Source organism: Oncorhynchus gorbuscha, linkage group LG11 (genome assembly GCF_021184085.1).
Source record: "Oncorhynchus gorbuscha isolate QuinsamMale2020 ecotype Even-year linkage group LG11, OgorEven_v1.0, whole genome shotgun sequence".
NCBI lineage: Eukaryota > Metazoa > Chordata > Actinopteri > Salmoniformes > Salmonidae > Oncorhynchus > Oncorhynchus gorbuscha.
In genome coordinates this window covers 23,740,762-23,760,127 of record NC_060183.1, presented here as the reverse complement: position 1 = coordinate 23,760,127, position 19,366 = coordinate 23,740,762, and the positions used below count along the sequence as shown (strand labels likewise).

The 19,366-nt window shown below is 41.3% G+C and overlaps 2 protein-coding genes across 2 annotated transcripts; both read left to right on the top strand.

The window, feature by feature from the left end:
- On the top strand, positions 1-6,181 carry tsr3 (TSR3 ribosome maturation factor). The gene is made up of 6 exons (XM_046369040.1): positions 1-395; positions 974-1,184; positions 1,420-1,613; positions 4,821-4,988; positions 5,210-5,264; positions 5,385-6,181. The coding sequence occupies exons 1-6, from the start codon at positions 275-277 to the stop codon at positions 5,551-5,553; spliced, it is 918 nt and encodes a 305-aa protein (XP_046224996.1). The 5' UTR covers positions 1-274; the 3' UTR covers positions 5,554-6,181.
- A 355-nt stretch (positions 6,182-6,536) lies between these two features.
- Positions 6,537-19,209, top strand: pdpk1b (3-phosphoinositide dependent protein kinase 1b). The gene is made up of 14 exons (XM_046369035.1): positions 6,537-7,151; positions 13,256-13,528; positions 13,777-13,819; positions 13,992-14,129; positions 14,280-14,424; positions 14,630-14,727; positions 14,866-14,941; positions 15,103-15,171; positions 15,324-15,420; positions 15,606-15,779; positions 15,963-16,186; positions 16,374-16,431; positions 16,696-16,848; positions 17,038-19,209. Exons 1-14 carry the CDS (start codon positions 7,128-7,130, stop codon positions 17,149-17,151), a joined length of 1,686 nt encoding a protein of 561 aa, XP_046224991.1. The 5' UTR covers positions 6,537-7,127; the 3' UTR covers positions 17,152-19,209.
- Positions 19,210-19,366: the final 157 nt, after the last annotated feature.

The following is a 19,366-nucleotide window of genomic DNA, read 5'->3' as shown; positions in this document are numbered from 1 at the left end:
ACACGGTCTGCGCGTGCGTGTTAGTGCTTCCTCGGTACAGCGTGAGCACATGAAAAGTGAACGAAGTTGTTGTTTATAATTTTATTTAGTCAACTAAAGCGATACAATATAATCTCAAAACAAGAAAACACATGTTTTCTATGTCATCTTGGTAGCTTGCTTGGATGTTTACTTCTGTAGGACCAGTTGATTCAAGTGCTACAAAGTCAGGTTAACGTTACATTTTTTTTCTCAGTCAATAAACAGTAGGTAGAGAGAGTCTGACAGTTCTGACATGGGGCGAAAGAAGCAGGGTAAATTTGAGCGCCCAGTGAACAAGGGGAAAGATAAACGACACAAGATGAAGGGGAAATCTCTTGAGTGTTTCACAGAAGAAATGCATGATGCATTGCAAGGTACAGTATGCCTCTTCCCGAAACATGTGTCACAGCTAACCAGTCATGTTGTGTGTATGTGTGATCATATAACTTCAACCTGGTCTCAGAGCATGTCGTATTATTCTGTATGTAAATCCGAGACTCCATTCAGAATTATATGTTACGTTTAGTATGGTACGTATTCATTTGTATGATCTGTTTTGTATGACATGTTACAAATTACAATTCGTATTATCTGTTACTATGAGTTAGTGGTTAGGGTTAAATTTCGGAGATAGGGGAAGGGTTAGCTAAAAGGGTTAAGGTTAGGGGAAGGATTAGCTAACATGCTAAGTAGATGCAAAATACTTAGTAATAAGTAGTTGAAAAAGAAGATACAATTTAAAGTTGTCCGTGATAAGATTTGTTATATGCGTAGCCATCCACCATGAGCAACCACCCTCTTTTCGTTTGTTGCTTTAAGTAACCAACTGTCTTATGTAACCACACCAAACGTTACGTATCATACTAAATGAAGTCCCTCGGATTTACGTATAGAATAATATGAAATGCTCTGAGACCAGGTTGGTAACTTGGTTGGTTTTTCTCGGTTTCAGCCAGCCTGCATCCTGATGATGCAGGGGAGGCTGCCCAGGTGAAGTTGCCCTGCCCCCTGGCCATGTGGGAGCTGGGCCACTGCGACCCAAAGCGCTGCACAGGAAGAAAACTGGTCCGCAAAGGCTTTGTTCACAACCTACGCCTCAACCAGAGGTTCCATGGACTCATTCTGAGCCCCATGGGCACCAAATACGTCTCACCAGCAGACAGGTGAGTGATGCTTTTGACATGGCCAAAACCCTAAGCACATCATTACCACTGATAGATCAAAGGGCTGGATATAATTTGACCATACCTTTACCCTTTCACTGTCTGTGAGATCAGGACATGTATAACCGACCACAACCATCAATTTCTAATCAAGATTATTGGGGCATATCGCAATAGTATATGCAAGTATTTGTGCTGTTGAAGTCAGAGTCCTGTGTTTCCCTTTATTTTTTAGGGACATTGTGGCTCAGAATGGACTTGCTGTCATTGACTGCTCTTGGGCTAAACTTGAGGAGACGCCCTTCAATAAGATGATAGGTAGTCATCCTCGGTTGCTACCATACTTGGTTGCTGCCAACCCAGTGAACTATGGGAAGCCCTGCAAGCTGTCTTGTGTGGAGGCTTTTGCTGCCACCTTCTGCATTGTAGGTAAGACATGAGCTATTCTGCAGTTGATTCATAACCTGTGGTGTCGTATCGCATTTACCTGAATAGAAGATTTAACACAAATGCCCAGTGGTCAGATGACGCAGATGCTAAGCTACAGGACTGTTTTGCACAGACTGGAATATGTTCCGGGATTCTTCCAATGGCATTGAGGAGTACACCACATCAGTCACTGGCTTCATCATTAAGTGCATTGGTGACGTCGTCCCCACAGTGACCATACGTACATACCCCAACCAGAAGCTATGAATTACAGGCAACATCCGCACTGAGCTAAAGGGTAGAGCTGACGCTTTCAAGGAGCGGGACTCTAACCCGGACACTTATAAGATATCCCGCTATGCCCTCAGACGAACCATCAAACAGGCTAAGTGTCAATACAGTACTAAGACTGAATCGTACTACACCGGCTCCGACACTCGTCGGATGTGTGGCAGGGCTTACAAACTATTACAGACTACAAAGTGGGGCACAGCCGCGAGCTGCCCAATGACATGAGCCTACCAGACAAGCTAAATTACTTCTATGCTCACTTCGAGGCAAGCAACACTGAAGCATGCATGCTAGCTGTGCCACTAGAGATTCTGGGGTCGAGTCCAGGCTATGTCGCCAGGTGTGCGGTGTTTTCTCCGACATATTGGTGTGGCTGGGTTTAGTGGGCATGGTGTCAAGAAGCAGTGCGATTGTGTTTCGGAGGATGCACAGCTCTCAAACTTCATCTCTCCCGAGTCCGTACGGGAGTTGCAGTGATGGGACAAGACTGTAACTACCAATTGGGGAGATAAAAGGGTAAAAAAATAATAATAAACCATGTTTTTGGGGAAAAAAAATAAATGCATGAGAGCATCAGCTGTTCCGGATGACTGTGTGATCATGCTCTCCACAGCCGCTGTGAGTAAGACCTTTAAACAGGTCAACATTCACAAGGCCGCAGAGACAGACGGATTACCAGGATGTGTACTCCGAGCATGCGCTGACCAACTGGCAAGTGTCTTCACTGACATTTTCAAACTGTCGCTGACCGAGTCTGTAATACCAAAATGTTTCAAGCAGACCTCCATAGTCCCTAAGGTAACCTGCATAAATGACTACCGACCCGTAGCACTCACGTCTGTATCCATGAAGTGCTTTGAAAGGCTGGTCATGGCTCACATCAACACCATTTTCCCAGAAACCCTAGACCCACTCCAATTTGCATACCGCCTCAACAGATCCACAGATGATGCAATCTCTATTACACTCCACACTGCCCTTTCCCACCTGGACAAAAGGAACGCCTACATGAGAATGCTATTCATTGACTACAGCTCAGCGTTCAAAACCATAGGGCCCTCAACTCATCACTAATCTAAGGACCCTGGGACTAAACACCTCCCTCTGCAACTGGATCCTGGACTTCCTGACAGCCGCCCCCAGGTGGTAAGGCTAGGTAACAACACATCTGCCACGATGATCCTCAACACAGGGGCCCTCAGGGGAGTGTGCTCAGTCCCCTCCTGTTAATTTTTTTATTTTGTATTTTTATTTAACCAGGTAGACTAGTTGAGAACAAGTTCTCATTTACAACTGTGACCTGGCCAAGGTAAAGCATAGCAGTGTGAACAGACAACAACACAGAGTTACACATGGAGTCAACAATAAACAAGTCAATAACACAGTAGAATTTTCTTTTTTAAAGAGTCTATATACATTGTGTGCAAAAGGCATGAGGAGGTAGGCGAATAATTACAATTTAGCAGATTAACACTGGAATGATGAATGATCAGATGGTCATGTGCAGGTAGAGATACTGGTGTGCAAAAGAGCAGAAAAGTAAACAAATAAAAACAGTATGGGGATGAGGTAGGTAAACAGGGTGGGCTATTTACCGATGAACTGTGTACAGCTGCAGCGATCGGTTAGCTGCTCAGATAGCAGATGTTTAAAGTTGGTGAGGGAGATAAGTCTCCAACTTCAATGATTTTTGCAATTCGTTCCAGTCACAGGCAGCAGAGAACTGTAAGGAAATGGTTTTTGCAAACTATTACTCCCTGTTCCATGACTGCATGCCCAGGCACGACTCCAACACCATCATCAAGTTTGCTGACGACACAACGGTGGTAGACCTGATCACCGACAACGATGAGACAATCTATAGGGAGGAGGTCAGAATCCTGGCCGTGTGGTGCCAGGATAACAACCTCTCCCTCAACGTGATCAAGACTAAATAGATGATTGTGAGCTACAGGAAAAGGAGGGCCGAGCATGCCCCCATTCTCATCGACGGGGCTGTAGGGGAGCAGGTTGAGAGCTTCAAGTTCCTTGGTGTCCACATCATCAACGAACTGTCATGGTCCAAACACACCAAGACAGTTGTGAAGAGGGCATGACAACACCTATTCCCCCTCAGGAGACTGAAATTATTTGGCATCGGTCCTCAGATCCTCAAAAGGTTCTACAGCTGCACCATTGAGAGTATCCTGACTGATTTCATCACTGTCTAGTATGGCAATTGCTCGGCCTCCGACCGCAAGGCACTACAGAGGGTAGTGTGTACGGTCCAGTACATCACTGTGACTAAGCTTCCTGCCATCCAGGACCTCTATACCAGGCGGTGTCAGAGGATTGCCCTAAAAATGGTCAAAGACTCCAGCCACCCTAGTCACAGACTGTTTACTCTGCTGTCGCACGACAAGCAGTACAGGGGTGCCAAGTCTAGGTCCAAAAGGCTTTTTAGCTTCTACCCCCCAACAACTAATTAAAATTGCTACCCAGACTATTTGCATTGTCCCCCTCACCCCCTATTTTACACTGCTGCTACTCTCTGGTTATTATCTATGCATAGTCACTTTAACTCTTACCTACATGTACATATTACCTCAATTACCTCGACTAACCTGTGCCCCTGCACATTTGACTCTGTACTGGTACCCCCTGTATGTAGCCTTGCTAGTTATTTTTCTGCTGCTTTTTAATGATTTTACATTTCAATTTTTTACTTAACTTATTTTTCTTAACTGCATTGTTGGTTAAGGGCTTGTAAGTAAGCATTTCACTGTAAGGTCTACACCTGTTGTATTTTGCGTATGTGACAAATAACATTTGATTTAATCTATACAAATGAATTGGTTTTACCATCAGATTAACTTTAGTAGTGTTAAGTGTTGGCAGTGTCATGATCAATCATTAATTAACATGTCTTAAATGCAGGTTTTCAGGACCTGGCTGTGATTCTGCTAAGGAAGTTTAAGTGGGGGACTGTGTTTCTGGATCTGAACAAGACTCTGCTGGATCGCTATGCAGCTTGTCAGTCAGAGGAGGAGCTGCTGGCTGTGGAGAAAGAGTACCTTAACACCCCTCCTGAGAAAGAGGAGTTTGGTAAGTTACTGTTGGAGAAGTTTGGGATCAAATCCCAGGAAATATTTGGAGTTGAATGAGGGTTTGTTACAAGAAGGTGTTAAGACTGGTATGCCTTCGGAGAGAGCACTATTGATGTCATACATATAAAGCTTAGTCTTTAACATATTTTACTTTGAGTGTTTGTGTATTTCTTCAGAGACTGTCTTGAACCAAAAATGTCTAATCCATTGTCTTTGCAGATCCATTTGATGTTGACTCAGGGAGAGAATGCATGAATCTCAACAGACCCCCTCGGTAATAAAGACCCATTGCTTTGTATTGAATTGAAAATCATAATATATTTAATTAATTTCAGTTTCACATTTGTTATGCAAACTTTGTTGGTAAATGGTATTGCATTTCATCTTTGTTTAGTGTTGCTGAGGAAGAGGATGATACAGAGAGTGATGGTGAGGAAGCTGGAAGTTCTGGAACATCAGAAGATGACAACGGTGATGTCAAAGAGGAAGAGGACGATGGGGGAAAGGATAGAGAAACTGGAGATGAGGAGGAAGAGCCAGGAGAGTCATCAAAAGTGCAATGAAAAATGTGGATATTACTAGGGACTTTGAGGAGAATGGCAAGACTTATTCACTATGTGAAATTGAGTCCCTTTGTTTACTAAACATTGTATAGGTTTACATGGACACTAATTCGATATTAAACGGATTATGGCAATTGGCCAAGTATGGCAATAGGCATGTAAACAGTTTACTCTGATTATCTTAATCGTCATATGGTTACAATCGAAGTAAGCATATGTCGATTAAAACACCTGGTTTTCTGATCAATATTTTGAATTATTAGGACATATATACTGCGTTATCCTCGTTCTAGTAGTGTATTTGATTTGCCAGCACCAGTAGGTCAAGCCTCCCTCTTGAGGGAGTGAAGTGAGTTTGGAAAAACTGAAAGTAGGCTATACATTTGGAAATACTTTTCAAGTACAAACTATATGTCCGAACTCAGAATCGAGTAGGTTTTGCAAAAATAACATGTTCTACCACAGCGACCGTTTATTTTGATTGGTGATTTTTATGCATTTATTTCTCATCAGGTAGCCTGATTCCAGATGTGTCCATGTAAACAGGATTATTAGGGAAAACGTTCATTTTGCAAAGCATGTTAACGTTTTAAACGAACTATTAAATTAATCTGACTATCAACAATAATCGTATTATTGTGTGCATGTATCCTTAGACAGTGTCTATACATTCTTAATTCAGTCAAATTGAATGTAACACAATTACGCCTCTTAATACATGTTTATGTGTCAATTATGTGAGTTTAAAAAATAGGATATTGTAGCGAATTTAACCCAACACTTAGTGACATTGTCAAGGTGTAACGGTTAAGGTCTTGGTTTTGACGGTCGCTGAACCTGGGCTCGAGTCCCGGTCAGGGCTACACCCTGAATTCGCTACACTGGCGTCAGAAGTGGGAGGTCGGGGGTGTGTACACGTCAGGAACTTTGTTATAGAGAATCGTGGGGACACGTTCTCACAAAAAAGGGGGTAATGTAGCCACCTCGACAAGAGATGCATAACAGTTAAGGTGTTAGCTTGACAGTCGTTGGACGCGGGTTCAAGTCCCTGTCAGGGCTACCCACCGAATTCCCTACAATATGAACAAGAAAAGCAGCAGAGATGGATATTCAATGACATAGGCATCAACTGCAAAGATAAGATCTTGAGTATGAAAAGTGTGTGGATGGTAGAAAATATATCTGAACATGGGTTGTACTTGGACATACTAAGTTTCAAACATTTGAAAGAAGACCATGACATGAAGCATCTGCAGTGTGAATACAGTAAAGGCCTATTATTATATAGCCGTAACGTATTTCGTATGCTGCTGGTTATTAGTTATGTGATTTGAAATAGAACTAGACGTTTTGGAATTTTTCCTGAAACGACTATCGCCGTCTTCACATTGACGAGGTTCAGTCGAGACGATGCGAAGGGGGCGGATACAGGGAAGTAGGCCTATCATCTTCTGTCTTTGCGGTAACATTGTTGTGGAACGACGTCACAGCTGGAAAAATGAAGGTGCAGAGGCAGCCATTAATGGAGGTTCTGTAATCATTTTTTCCCAAATAAATACTAGCGGAAAACTTCCATGGCAAGAGCTACAAGTCAAATAGTGAGTATTGGCTCTTTCATCCGAATTTCAATTCGAAGCCGTTGCTCAAGATGTATTGTTTGGCGGCAGTTTGACAACATTTTCGATGTGTTAGGCCCTCATTTAAAACAGCGCAGCAGTACGAGGACCTCTGACTAGCTAATCAAAACATTTCGACCAGTTACAAGGAATAGTCGAAACGACCATATGAAAATATATTTGCACCTTGGTGAACTTCTAGTGAAATGGTTTGAAAACGTGCCCCAATGTATGGATGGAAATGGTCGCTTTCACTGCTTTTTTTCGTCCTTATTCAATCTAGTTTAGCCAATCCATTTTCACGGATTCCAGTGCCAATGGGCTGCATTGGCTAACCTAGCATGAGGATGAAAATTGCCGTTTTAATTAAATACTGCTAACGTTAGCTAGCTAGATTAAATCTTCTCGATTTGACAAATTGTAGTGGGACACATAGTAACTAACGGTACAAGACGCGGTCCATCTCTTTGAGGTACCTAGCTAACGTTACGTTTTCAAACCTTTTTTCACTTCAAGTTCACGGAGCTTGTTTGACTAACAGTTTGATTACTATTACTATGTTGGCTTTGTTAGCAAATATAAACATTAACTTAACGTTATAGCTAGGTAGTTTTACATTGTTTGAAATGTGGTAACGTTAGACTACTTAGATACTTTCGGCTATTATTTTGGCTAAATTAGCTAATTTGTCAATGAAGTTATCCTGCCAGCATGCTCGCTCGCTTTACTTTTAGCTAACGTGAGTTGAATTCCAGGTTGTTAGCCAGCCAACTTGGCGGTTGACTATCCAACACAGTAACTTTGCTAACCGTTGCTACCAAGCACAGCAAATGGATTGCGAACTAGTTCATGTTTTCAATATTTAGATTTTAAAATGGCTAACATTAGCTATACTGCTAGTGGGCAAGGGCTAACGTTAGCTATTTGGAAAGTAACTTGATATCTAGATAGCTGTGTCAACTTACTACCACTAGTTAATTAGGTAGGACGCTAACTTGTTGATACTTGAAGCGTCAGCTCTAGAATTAGCCGATGATGCTAACAAACTAGTTGGTTACGTTAGCAAGACTGAGACCCATGTAATGTCGCATCCTAGCTGCATAACCGAATCAATACGATGTAACGTTAGGTAGTTCGCCGATGGATAAGGAACCAATCTGGCCACACCTTGTTGTGTGTCGCGGTCGACGAGCTACAGTAGCTGCTCGCTCGAGATTTCATTTGTCCATGTTCGACTAATCATAATAATACATGTCTCCCTTTTGCTAAACTGCCTAACTAGCTGAAAAGGCTAGCTAGCTTCTAATTTCCCAGCATATACTGGGTAGCAAGCTAACGTTCGCATGTTAACTCAGTTTACAATTTTGGATTGGATATTTATAAAATCTAAAGCTTTTCATTTGGCCGGTGATAGGTCTTTTAGATAGTGCTTGTATGTTTGCCATTTTAAAGATTCTGAACATTCGTGATGCTTGCTTACTAAAAGAAACAACCATTGGGCGTCCTCGCTCACATTCGCAAACTCCTATCCAATGCTAATTTGTTTAAGATTAGCTAGCTTGTTAATGACAGGATGGTAGGCGGGATGCTAGTTAGCTATTTGCTTAGGAAAATGCACCACGTGATATAATTGTTTTTTGAGCACCAGTCAATAAAAATATATATATTTTGTCATGAATTTAATCGTATAAGCATTTGGTGTCGACCATTTGACGTCTCTCACTGGAGGACGTAAGTGGGATTTGTATTCCATGGAAAGGGTTGGGTCAGGAGTTTATCTACTTCACATTGTCTTGTCAACTAGATACATCTCCACCCCTTGTGATTAAATTGCCCCATAGTGAGCATAAGGTATGAGGTCACTTACTGATCATGATGACCTAAATAGCTAGATGATTCAAGAATGCCTACGTTATATTAATGTCATTTTTGTTGCCTTGAAGTTTTGCCTCATCCTCAACTAAGCGTGTCTTGAGTGGAACGAGCCCCAAGGTTGTAAATAGAACATAATGCTCTTCACCTGTGCTCAGACTTGGGCTTGGAGCCCTGCCAGGCTTGGAACCCTGCCAGCTATCCTTATTACACTTAGCCAACCTGTCTTCCAGACATGACAGAATGTATAGAAACAACACATGACTCAAAAGTGCAAAGGAAATACCGTCCCCTGACAGTGGGGATTTTTTTTTAACCTTTATTTAACTAGGCAAGTCAGTTAAGAACAAATTCTTATTTTCAATGACGGCCTAGGAACAGTGGGTTCCTAGGGGCAGAACGACAGATTTCTCACTTGTTAGCTCGGGGATTTGAACTTGCAACCTTCCGGTTACTAGTCCAATTCTCTAACCACTAGGCTACCCTGTCACCCCAAATTAACATGTCATTATTAGATTCTCTCATGCACATGTCGACAGTTTGGTACAGTGTGTTTTCCTGCACATGTCTAGGTTGAGTTAGCCTGCCTCCTTATGGGGCCCTCAGATCCTCCAGAGAACAGAGTTTGAGCTGTTTTTTCACACCTACACTCTTAAAGAACCGTAACTGAACATGGCATAGCGTAGCCCTTTACACTCCTACCCATATAGAGTTTGAAAATGTCTGTGTGCCTAAATTGGCTGTACAGTAAGATATGCTATACAGGACTTCAGAGCTCAGGGTTTGCGCTTCCTGACAGCCGTTCTGAACTTGAGTGCTGCACACCGCAAGAAGTTGCCTCCATCCCTCCTGCTTATTGGAAACTGTTGTAATAGTTTTTCGTCTGAGTGAGGGAAATGCTGTTAATTAAGAGGAGTTGATGTATTTGGAATGAGAGGTTGAGGATAATAAGTACCTTTGTCATACAAGCAAGCCAAACACCCTTGAGTCCAAATGTGCATTTCACATTTCTATATCATAAACGTTGACACTGTATATTACATGAGTTTTATGATCACTACGTTTGATGTACTGTTAAAAGATGACATGGCTTTATGCCTTGGGTCATTCTGAACAGAATGAGTCTGTTTGCTGTATTGTGAAGAAAATTTGACCACGCATCTGAATGCCCTCATGACTCCATTCTATGCGCACCACAATTACAATCTGCCTCTATGAATTGCCTTGTGACAGCCGAACAATGTAAGATCCTATTTTCTAATGTTGGCGGTATTACTAGCTTTCAAATGATGCCCACCTTACCCAGATTGCGATTTCTACTGGACCGTTTTTGGATTGTGTTAACAACATTAATTGTGTGATGTAGGGGATACAGGGCTATGTTCCAAACAAAACAAGTGTGCGTGCTTTAGTTCCTCAATGGCACAGCTATGATCGCATTATTCTTATCATGTTACTGAATGTATCCAGTAGAGGTTGACCGATTAATCGGAATGGCCGATTAATTAGGGCCGACATCAAGTTTTCATAACAATCGGAAATCGGTATTTTTGGACACCGAAAAGTCTGTTTTAAATTATTTATTTATTTAAATTGAATAAAAAAATAAAACATTTTTACACCTTTATTTCATCTTTATTTAACTAAGCAAGTCAGTTAAGAACACATTCTTATTTTCAATGACTGCCTAGGAATGGTGGGTTAACTGCCTCCTTCAGGGGCAGAACAACATATTTTTACCTTGTCAGCTCGGAGGATTCAATCTTGCAACCTTAGTTAACTAGTCCAACGCTCTAACCTTCTCCCTCTCATTGCACTCCACGAGGAGACTGCCTGTTACGCGAATGCAGTAAGCCAAGGTAAGTTGCTAGCTAGCATTAAACTTATCTTATAAAAAACAATTAATCATAATCACTAGTTAACTACACATGGTTGATGATATTACTAGTTTATCTAGTGTGTCCTGCGTTGCATATAATCGATGCGGTGCGTATCGTTGCTCCAATGTGTACCAAACCATAAACATCAATGCCTTTCTTAATCAATACACAGAAGTATATATTTTTAAACCTGCATCTTTACCTAACAGAAATCCAGGTTAGCAGGCAATATTAACCAGGTGAAATTGTGTCACTTTTGCGTTCATTGGACAAAGAGTCAGTGTATATGCAACAGTTTGGGCCACCTAATTTACCAGAATTCTACGTAATTATGACATACATTGAAGGTTGTACAATATAACAGGAATATTTAGACTTATGGAGATAAAATACGGAACGGTTCCGTATTTCACTGAAAGAATAAACATCTTGTTTTCGAGAGGATAGTTTCCGGATTCGACCATATTAATGACCTACGGCTCGTATTTCTGTGTGTTATTATGTTATAATTAAGTCTATGATTTGATAGAGCAGTCTGACTGAGCGATGGTAGGCACCAGCAGGCACGACAGCATTCATTAAAACAGCACTTTCGCGCGTTTGCCAGCAGCTGTTTATGACTTCAAGCCTATCAACTCCCGAGATTAGGCTCGTGTAACCGATGTGAAATGGCTAGCTAGTTAGCGGGGTGCGCGCTAATATCGTTTCAAACATCGCTCACTCTGAGACTTGGAGTGGTTGTTCCCCCTGCTTTTGTGGAGCGATGGGTAATGCTGCTTTGAGGGTGGCTGTTGTCGTTGTGTTCCTGGTTCGAGCCCAGGTAGGAGTGAGGAGAGGTACTGAAGCTATACTGTTACACTGGCAATACTAAAGTGCCTATACGAACATCCATTAGTCAAATGTTAATGAAATACAAATGGTATAGAGAGAAATAGTCCTATAATAACTACAACCTAAAACTTCTTACCTGGGAATATTGAAGACTCATGTTAAAAAGAACCACCAGCTTTTATGTTCTCATGTTCTGAGCAAGGAACTTAACGTTAGCTTTTTTTACATGGCACATATTGCACTTTTACTTTCTTCTCCAACACTTTGTTTTTGCATTATTTAACCCAATTGAACATGTTTCATTCTTTATTTGAGGCTAAATTGATTTGATTGATATATTAAAATAAGTGTTAATTCAGTATTGTTGTAATTGTCATTATTACAAATACATTTTTTAGAACCGGCCAATTTAATCGGTATCTGCTTTTTTTGGTCCCCCAATAATCGGTATCGGCTCTGAAAAATCATAATCGGTCGACCTCTAGTATCCAGTGTATTTTCAGATTTCGTTATCAACAAATGTGGCAAAAAGTACAGTCAAATGTAAAATGCACATAAAATCAATTATAATGTTTGGATTGAGTCTTATCAGGTGAACGGTTGTGTACTCACTATTGGTCACATTTTTTTCCATAATCTCTAAACTGTTCCCTTTTAATTGCTACCATGGTTATGCATCTGCTTTCAATATTTCTTCTGTTAGAAACATTTCAATTAAGCCCTATCCATTTAACCCTTTACACTACACACATCGCACCGAATGTGGATTTCCCATTCATCTACCGATTGTTCACTGCACTGTTGACGTCTAACTGCAGACATTTTCATGCATTTATACATGTGAAGACCGTGCAAACTGATTTTATAAGTACTCTCGACAGGAAAACGCTATTGGTGCGTTTGAGACAAGACATTAAACATCAAATTTGATTGGTCACATACACGTGTTTAGCAGATGTTATTGTTGGTATAGCGAAATGCTTGTTTCTAGCTCCCAACAGTGCAGTAATATCTAACAATTTCACAATACACACATCTAAGTAAAGGAATGGAATTAAGAATATATAAATATTTGGATGAGCAATGTCAGATCGGCATAGACTTAAGATACAGTATATACATATGAAATGAGTAATGCAAAATATGTAAACATTACAGTGACCGGTATTCCATTATTGAAGTGGCCAGTGATTTCAAGTGTATGTATATTGGGCAGCAGCCTCTAATGTGTTGGTGATGGCTATTTAACAGTCGGATGGCCTTGCGATAGAAGCTGTTTTTCAGTCTCTCGGTCACAGTTTTGATGCACCTGTACTGACCTCGCCTTCTGGATGATAGTGGGGTGAACAGGCAGTGGCTCGGTTGGTTGTTGTCCTCAATTGTTCACATAACTGAGAATGATTGAGCAAAATTTGATGATTTAGATTGTCTGTCTAGACAGACAATCATGCCTATGCTGTGGGTAAGTCACCTAATGTCGCCCCTTTCTCCTCTACCTTACAGTATGATGTTGTGCCCATTCAATCCAGCGTTGTCATCTGTTCCTGCCCACATCCATCAATGGTAAGAAATCAGCCCGACTCCTGCTCGCCACTTGGTATCCCAGGCGCAAGTAGCAGCCACTGTCCTAGCATGGATGGCCCCACCTCTGAGTCCCGGGCTCCAGGCAAGCCTACCAGCCAGGGCTCCGAGCTCCGGCAGGTCCCCCAGCCGCGCAAAAAGAGGCCAGAGGACTTCAAATTCGGCAAGATACTAGGAGAGGGCTCGTTCTCAACCGTATGTAGCCTGCATTCCATTTTTACTTACGAATTAGTCTCAGATAGATGGTGTTACACGCAAGCATTTTTGTAGTCATATACTCCAGTGACTCAACTTCAATGAATGTTTATTGTAAAGGAATGGCTGAGTAGTTTCAATTGATTTTAAATTAGCCTGGCACCTCATTTACCATGGTGATGAAGTGGTCTACTGCTTTAGTTGTAGAAATATATTTTCTTCAAACATTGTATATTTTTTTTCTCTAGGTTGTCCTTGCAAGAGAACAGGCAACGGCAAAAGAATATGCAAGTAAGTTGAAATGTAGGCATTCACGTCGAACTCCGCTTCCATGTGCAATACTGTTTCTCTTCAATGGTATTTTCTCAGGTTAAGGATTGTCAGAAGTGCAAAGTTTCTGTTTATCGTGTTTTCTTTTCTGCTATTTACCCTCAAATTCACTCCTAACTTTTCTCTCTTCCAGTAAAAATTTTGGAGAAGCGGCATATTATGAAGGAGAACAAGGCACAGTACGTGAAAAGAGAAAGGGATGTGATGTCAAACCTAGATCACCCATTCTTTGTCAAACTCTACTTTACATTTCAAGATGATGAAAAGTTGTGTATCCTTTAATAAGACGAGACCACGATGACTCGGAGCCTGGCTGCATCACCCACTTGCTTAGCAACTTATCTTGTCTGTATGATTAAAATGTTTTGTCTCTTGTTTGTGTTCCTTTGACGTGTAGTTTTCCTTAACAACTTGCTATCAGATTTTGGCCTTAGCTATGCTAAGAATGGAGAGCTTTTGAAATATATTCGCAAAATCGGTTCTTTTGATGAGACCTGTACTAGATTCTACTCGGCGGAAATTGTTTGCGCACTAGAATATTTGCATGAGAAGGGGATTATTCACAGGTAGGAAATGTCTGAACCGGTAAGCCTGTCATATGTTACAGGATATTCTAGTTCAATTTATATAATACATTTTTACATGACATTTTACAATATTTGTATGAATAACTAGACTTAACACAAATGAGCCCTTCTTGCTATGCCATATTCTGTTATTGAAAATGTAGGTTGACTAGGTTCCCTCACATTTGCTTATTTTGTCTTTCAGAGACCTTAAACCTGAGAATATTTTACTGAGCGAAGACATGCACATCCAAATAACAGACTTTGGAACAGCAAAGCAATTATCTTCCGATAGCAAACAAGGTAGATGTTTATCAACAGGAAGCAATAATTGCAATTTATTCCTCCCTGAACATTCCCTTATTTGATGTTTTTAGTTTAATACCCAAATTTGATCTCTTTTACTGTTTTGATCAGTCACATCCCCTTATTGTTTTGCAGCGAGAGCGAACTCCTTTGTAGGAACTGCGCAGTATGTGTCTCCAGAGCTGCTGACAGAGAAATCTGCTTGCAAGAGGTAACTGGGATTCGAGCATGGAGGACCTCTTCATAACTCGCTCGGTTTTCATCTACTCCTTTTCAGTGTTGTGCCAATGCATTGTTTTCCCATGCAGTTAGTGAATGTCTGTCCTTCTCCGATAGGATATCATATTGATATCAACTGGTTGTGTGTTTCAGCTCTGACCTCTGGGCCTTGGGATGCATAGTCTATCAGCTGGTGGCTGGGCTACCACCCTTCAGAGCTGGGTAAGTAGAGCACGATGTCTGCTTGTGGCCTCTCACCTTTTTTGTTTTAGGCTAGTACTAAACTTGTGATAAACTCATCTGGATATGACATTTTATGGAGCTGCTCTTACTTCTACTTCACAAACTGTCCTTCTGTGCTTACTTCCGACCAGAAACGAGTATCTAATATTCCAGAAGATAATCAAGCTGGAGTATGAATTTCCAGAGAAGTTCTTCCCCAAAGCGAAAGATCTTGTTGAACAGCTTTTGGTAGGTCTTGTTTTCATCAATATATTCAAAGTATTTCTGTAATATGAGCACTGTAGTACAGGATTCTACAACATGTTATGGTGAATCTCTCGATTATCCACAGACTGGATTAATAAATTGTAGTAAGATTAGAAGGCTATGGATCAGTGTGTTTGCGTATATTAATGCGATTCTGTTTCTCTCAGTCGCTGGACCCCTCCAAGAGAATCGGTTGCGAGGAGATGGGAGGGTACGACCCCCTGAGGGGACACCCGTTCTTTGAGACCATCTCCTGGGGAGACCTCCATGTGCAGACTCCACCCAAGCTCACCCCCTACCTGCCAGCCATGTCTGAGGATGACGAGGACTGCTATGGAAACGTGAGACACTTCCACCCATACTTAGAACTTGGCAACATGTAACTTGGCCACCGTGTCATATTGGCTTGTGGTGATTTTTCAAGAATCCTGTTAATTCATAGGATCTATATCTTTGTGCCATGTAAAAGCCCATGCAATAATCCAACTAACCACCTTCTGCCCCCATCTCCTGTATTTCCCCAGTATGACGACCTCCTGAGCCAGTTCAGCAGCATGCAGGTGGCCCAGTCCAGCTCGTCCCACTCGCTCTCCACTCCTGAGACCATTCCCCCAGCGCCGCAGAGGTCCAGCAGCAACATCGAGCAGTACATCCACGACCTGGACAACAACTCGTTTGAGCTGGACCTGCTGTTCTCCGAGGAGGAGAAGCAGCTGCTGCTGGACAAACAGACGAGTGGAAACCCCTGGTGAGCCCCACTCTGAGGAACTCTCTCATTGCAATTATTATTATTTTTTAATTCGGTTTGACCATGAACATTTGACGTTGGAATGTACATTGATAGTTTGAAGTGTGTTGTAAGAACTTTTGTTTACATTGCTTAGCTTTGCTTGGAAGTACTTGCTCATAACCCTTACAATTACTGGCTTACGCAGGCACCAGTTTGTTGAGAATAATTTGATCCTGAAAATGGGCCCAGTGGATAAACGGAAGGTGAGTGGAAGCCAAACTTTACATCACATCTCCAGAGTTTTCATAGTAAGTAAGTTCATAAGAGTATCACTTTGAACTTACCAAATGTTTAGTTGTTGACAATGAGGAGCAGTGTTTGTGTGTAGTTTCACTTGTTTGAGCTGGAGAAAGCTGATTCTAGGTCAGCAGCGAAGGGGAATACCACCTCTGGTGTGTAATGCCACTCTCTTAGAACTAGCCCCCTCTGGTGGTGATCTCATGCCATGTCTCATGATTCCATTGCAGGGCCTGTTTGCTCGACGGAGACAGCTGCTCCTCACTGAAGGGCCACACCTGTACTACGTGGACCCTGTCAACAAGGTCCTGAAGGGGGAGATCCCCTGGTCGCCTGAGCTGCGTCCAGAGGCTAAGAACTTTAAGACCTTCTTTGTCCACACGGTAAATGTTAACTGCAATTAACACTTATTGACGACACTGTAATGACTGTAGAAAAAAGTATACTGGCAAAAAGCAACAGTTTGTAGCTTCAAACTGACATCATCACAAACTCTGGTCTCTTCTGACTATTGACTTTCTCAGCTTTTAATAGTTTTTTAAAATTTGATCTTTGTTGGCATTTATTTACAGCCCAATCGAACATACTATCTGATGGACCCGAGTGGAAATGCAGACAAGTGGTGTAAGAAGATCCAGGAAGTGTGGAGAAAGATCTATCACAAGCACCAAAATCTTGGCCTATAGGAGAGCAGTTCCTCCTGCGCCACTCCTTCCTCCAAGCTCTGAGGCTGATCACGGAGCAGAGTAACACCCTCCTGAGTGCCCTTCACAGCAATGTAAAAAAAAAAAGAAGAGAAAAAAAAACTATTTTAGAGACGCTAGCATCTATGGCATCTAGACCTTGTTTATTTTCCTTCTCTGAAATAAGCAGAACCAATAGGGAGAAAAAAAGACCATGGGATTTAAGGTATGCTTTGCTTGTTCTTTGTGCTCTCTGTGAGGCTTCTAAATGCATTTTTCCACGTGTTGATGTGACTGCTTCCATGCACATCGGCATCTTGTATATTCTGCAAGGGAAAGGGAGAGGACAGGCTTGTCTGTATAATTCCACTGGCATAAGGTACCATTCGGACCACCTGAGTGCAAGGACTGGTTTCCTTGTTCAACCACAAAACATAATCCAGCATCACTTGTATACTAGAGCCTATCCCAACACAGTATGACACTCAACCCAGTTCTTAATCCAACATTGTATGCCTCTGTGATCAGACCTGAACTTCACATACTCCATACTTAGAGCAGACTATTGCCTGGTTCAGTATCTCACTGCAACCAGGCACTAACCAAATAAACTATATTTTTAGTCTGACCCCCATTGTCCACAGAGTATAATATTTTAATTGGTTTTCAAGGCTCTTGGTACTTAATGATTGCAGTTCAGTTTGGGTCTGTAGGTTAATGTTTCGGAGTGGATCGCTGGTCCCCAAAGTGAGGCGTAGCTCTGCTTCAGCATTGGTTCTCCGTAGACTGAGACTAAGGACAGTCCCTAATAGTAGATCCATTACATTGCCAATACGGGGTAGGTGAACATGCCACTAGCTTGTACTCTCTTATCATAAGACCTGCTTAGCTTTCCTGCATGGCCAGTTTTGTAGCTCAGCCTTGTCTGCTTCTCTCCCAGGGCACTGGCGATGTAGTTTTATTAAAGTTAAGGTGGGTATTTTGACTGCATTGGCAACCATGGCTAATATTATTGAATTATTTGGCTGTTCTTTACCATTCACTGGCTATTTCTTTGTGGTTTGAATACTTTTAGTTTTTTGGGGGTGGGGATTGTCGGCTCATCTTAAGTATGTCCTGTTTAAAACTAAATCTAATGCTGACCACCATGTTGAACAGCTTTGGTGATAAGGAAAGCATCAACAGAGCATTACATCCATAATACTATCATTTCTTGGAAGCAATCACAGTAAGGCTGTAGTCCCAGGGCAAGTTGGCAGCTTTGCCTTGTTTGGGTTATCAAGGTTCATTGGGAGTGTTCCTATGGTTTTTCTACAATGTGATACCTGGCCCAATTATGGCCCATGTATCAAGCGATTGATTTGCCTTTTGTGACTGGAGCGAGTGAATAGTAGCCGCAGGCCTCTGGTTTGGGCTGAACGTGCTTTGATGTCAGCTAAATGGTATCTGATCCAAATAAGAGATGAAATTGCTGTATCTATCTCTCTAAAGTAAGGAAACACTATAGAAAGTGTTTGCTCTCTTGCTAGACTTTTTTTTTTTTATCAAGTTGGGCGGCAGTCGGTTACATTGTATGTAATACTCTACCTGGTTTGTAACCGACTAGAACTGTGATGTACAGACAATGTATTATTGAACTCTGAAGCAAGAAATGCAATGATATTAGGATACAGTTTTTGTATTTTTATTCTTGTATAAGGTTATTTGATGGCTATTGTTTAGCCTCTAGTTCATTCTGTGTTATTTAAATTCTAATATATGAATCATATTTGGATTGAAGTCATGTTCAGGGGCCATGTTGTGTATGTATTGAGATGTAAAGCCTTTGAATGTGAATAATTATTGTAAACTATAATATTTTACAGCTTTTTTTTCTTACTATATCATATACATTTTCTATTTGCTCAGTAATTTAATCATATTTCTGATAATTTAATGAATCTGTTCATTCTCTCTCTCTGATTATTTGTGCGCTAGGTCAGTAGTTGAATGATGAATTTTCCACGTAATGCTTGGTAGTCCAGTAATTAAAGCATGTAGGGATTTAGGCATACAATAAAACCATGCCTCTTGTCTTCTGTTACAACCAGACATAATACATTTGTAATGTTTCAGCAGTCATGCATCTGTCCATCAGTTTTCTGCATAGTGTTACATTGATACAATATAAAGGCTTGCAAGTGTTAAAATTCCAACATAGCTGTAGAAATGTAGGTCT

What these genes read in the sequence shown, in the direction of transcription:
- pdpk1b (XM_046369035.1), top strand. Translation starts at nt 7,128, where the DNA reads ATGGCAAGAGCTACAAGTCAAATA. An exon ending in GAGAAGGGGATTATTCACAG is followed by an intron (nt 14,425 to 14,629) that starts GTAGGAAATGTC and finishes TTTGTCTTTCAG; the next exon opens with AGACCTTAAACCTGAGAATA. An exon ending in GAGAAATCTGCTTGCAAGAG is followed by an intron (nt 14,942 to 15,102) that starts GTAACTGGGATT and finishes TGTGTGTTTCAG; the next exon opens with CTCTGACCTCTGGGCCTTGG.
- tsr3 (XM_046369040.1), top strand. Translation starts at nt 275, where the DNA reads ATGGGGCGAAAGAAGCAGGGTAAATTTGAGCGCCCAGTGAACAAGGGG. An exon ending in AATGCATGATGCATTGCAAG is followed by an intron (nt 396 to 973) that starts GTACAGTATGCC and finishes TCTCGGTTTCAG; the next exon opens with CCAGCCTGCATCCTGATGAT. An exon ending in AATCTCAACAGACCCCCTCG is followed by an intron (nt 5,265 to 5,384) that starts GTAATAAAGACC and finishes ATCTTTGTTTAG; the next exon opens with TGTTGCTGAGGAAGAGGATG.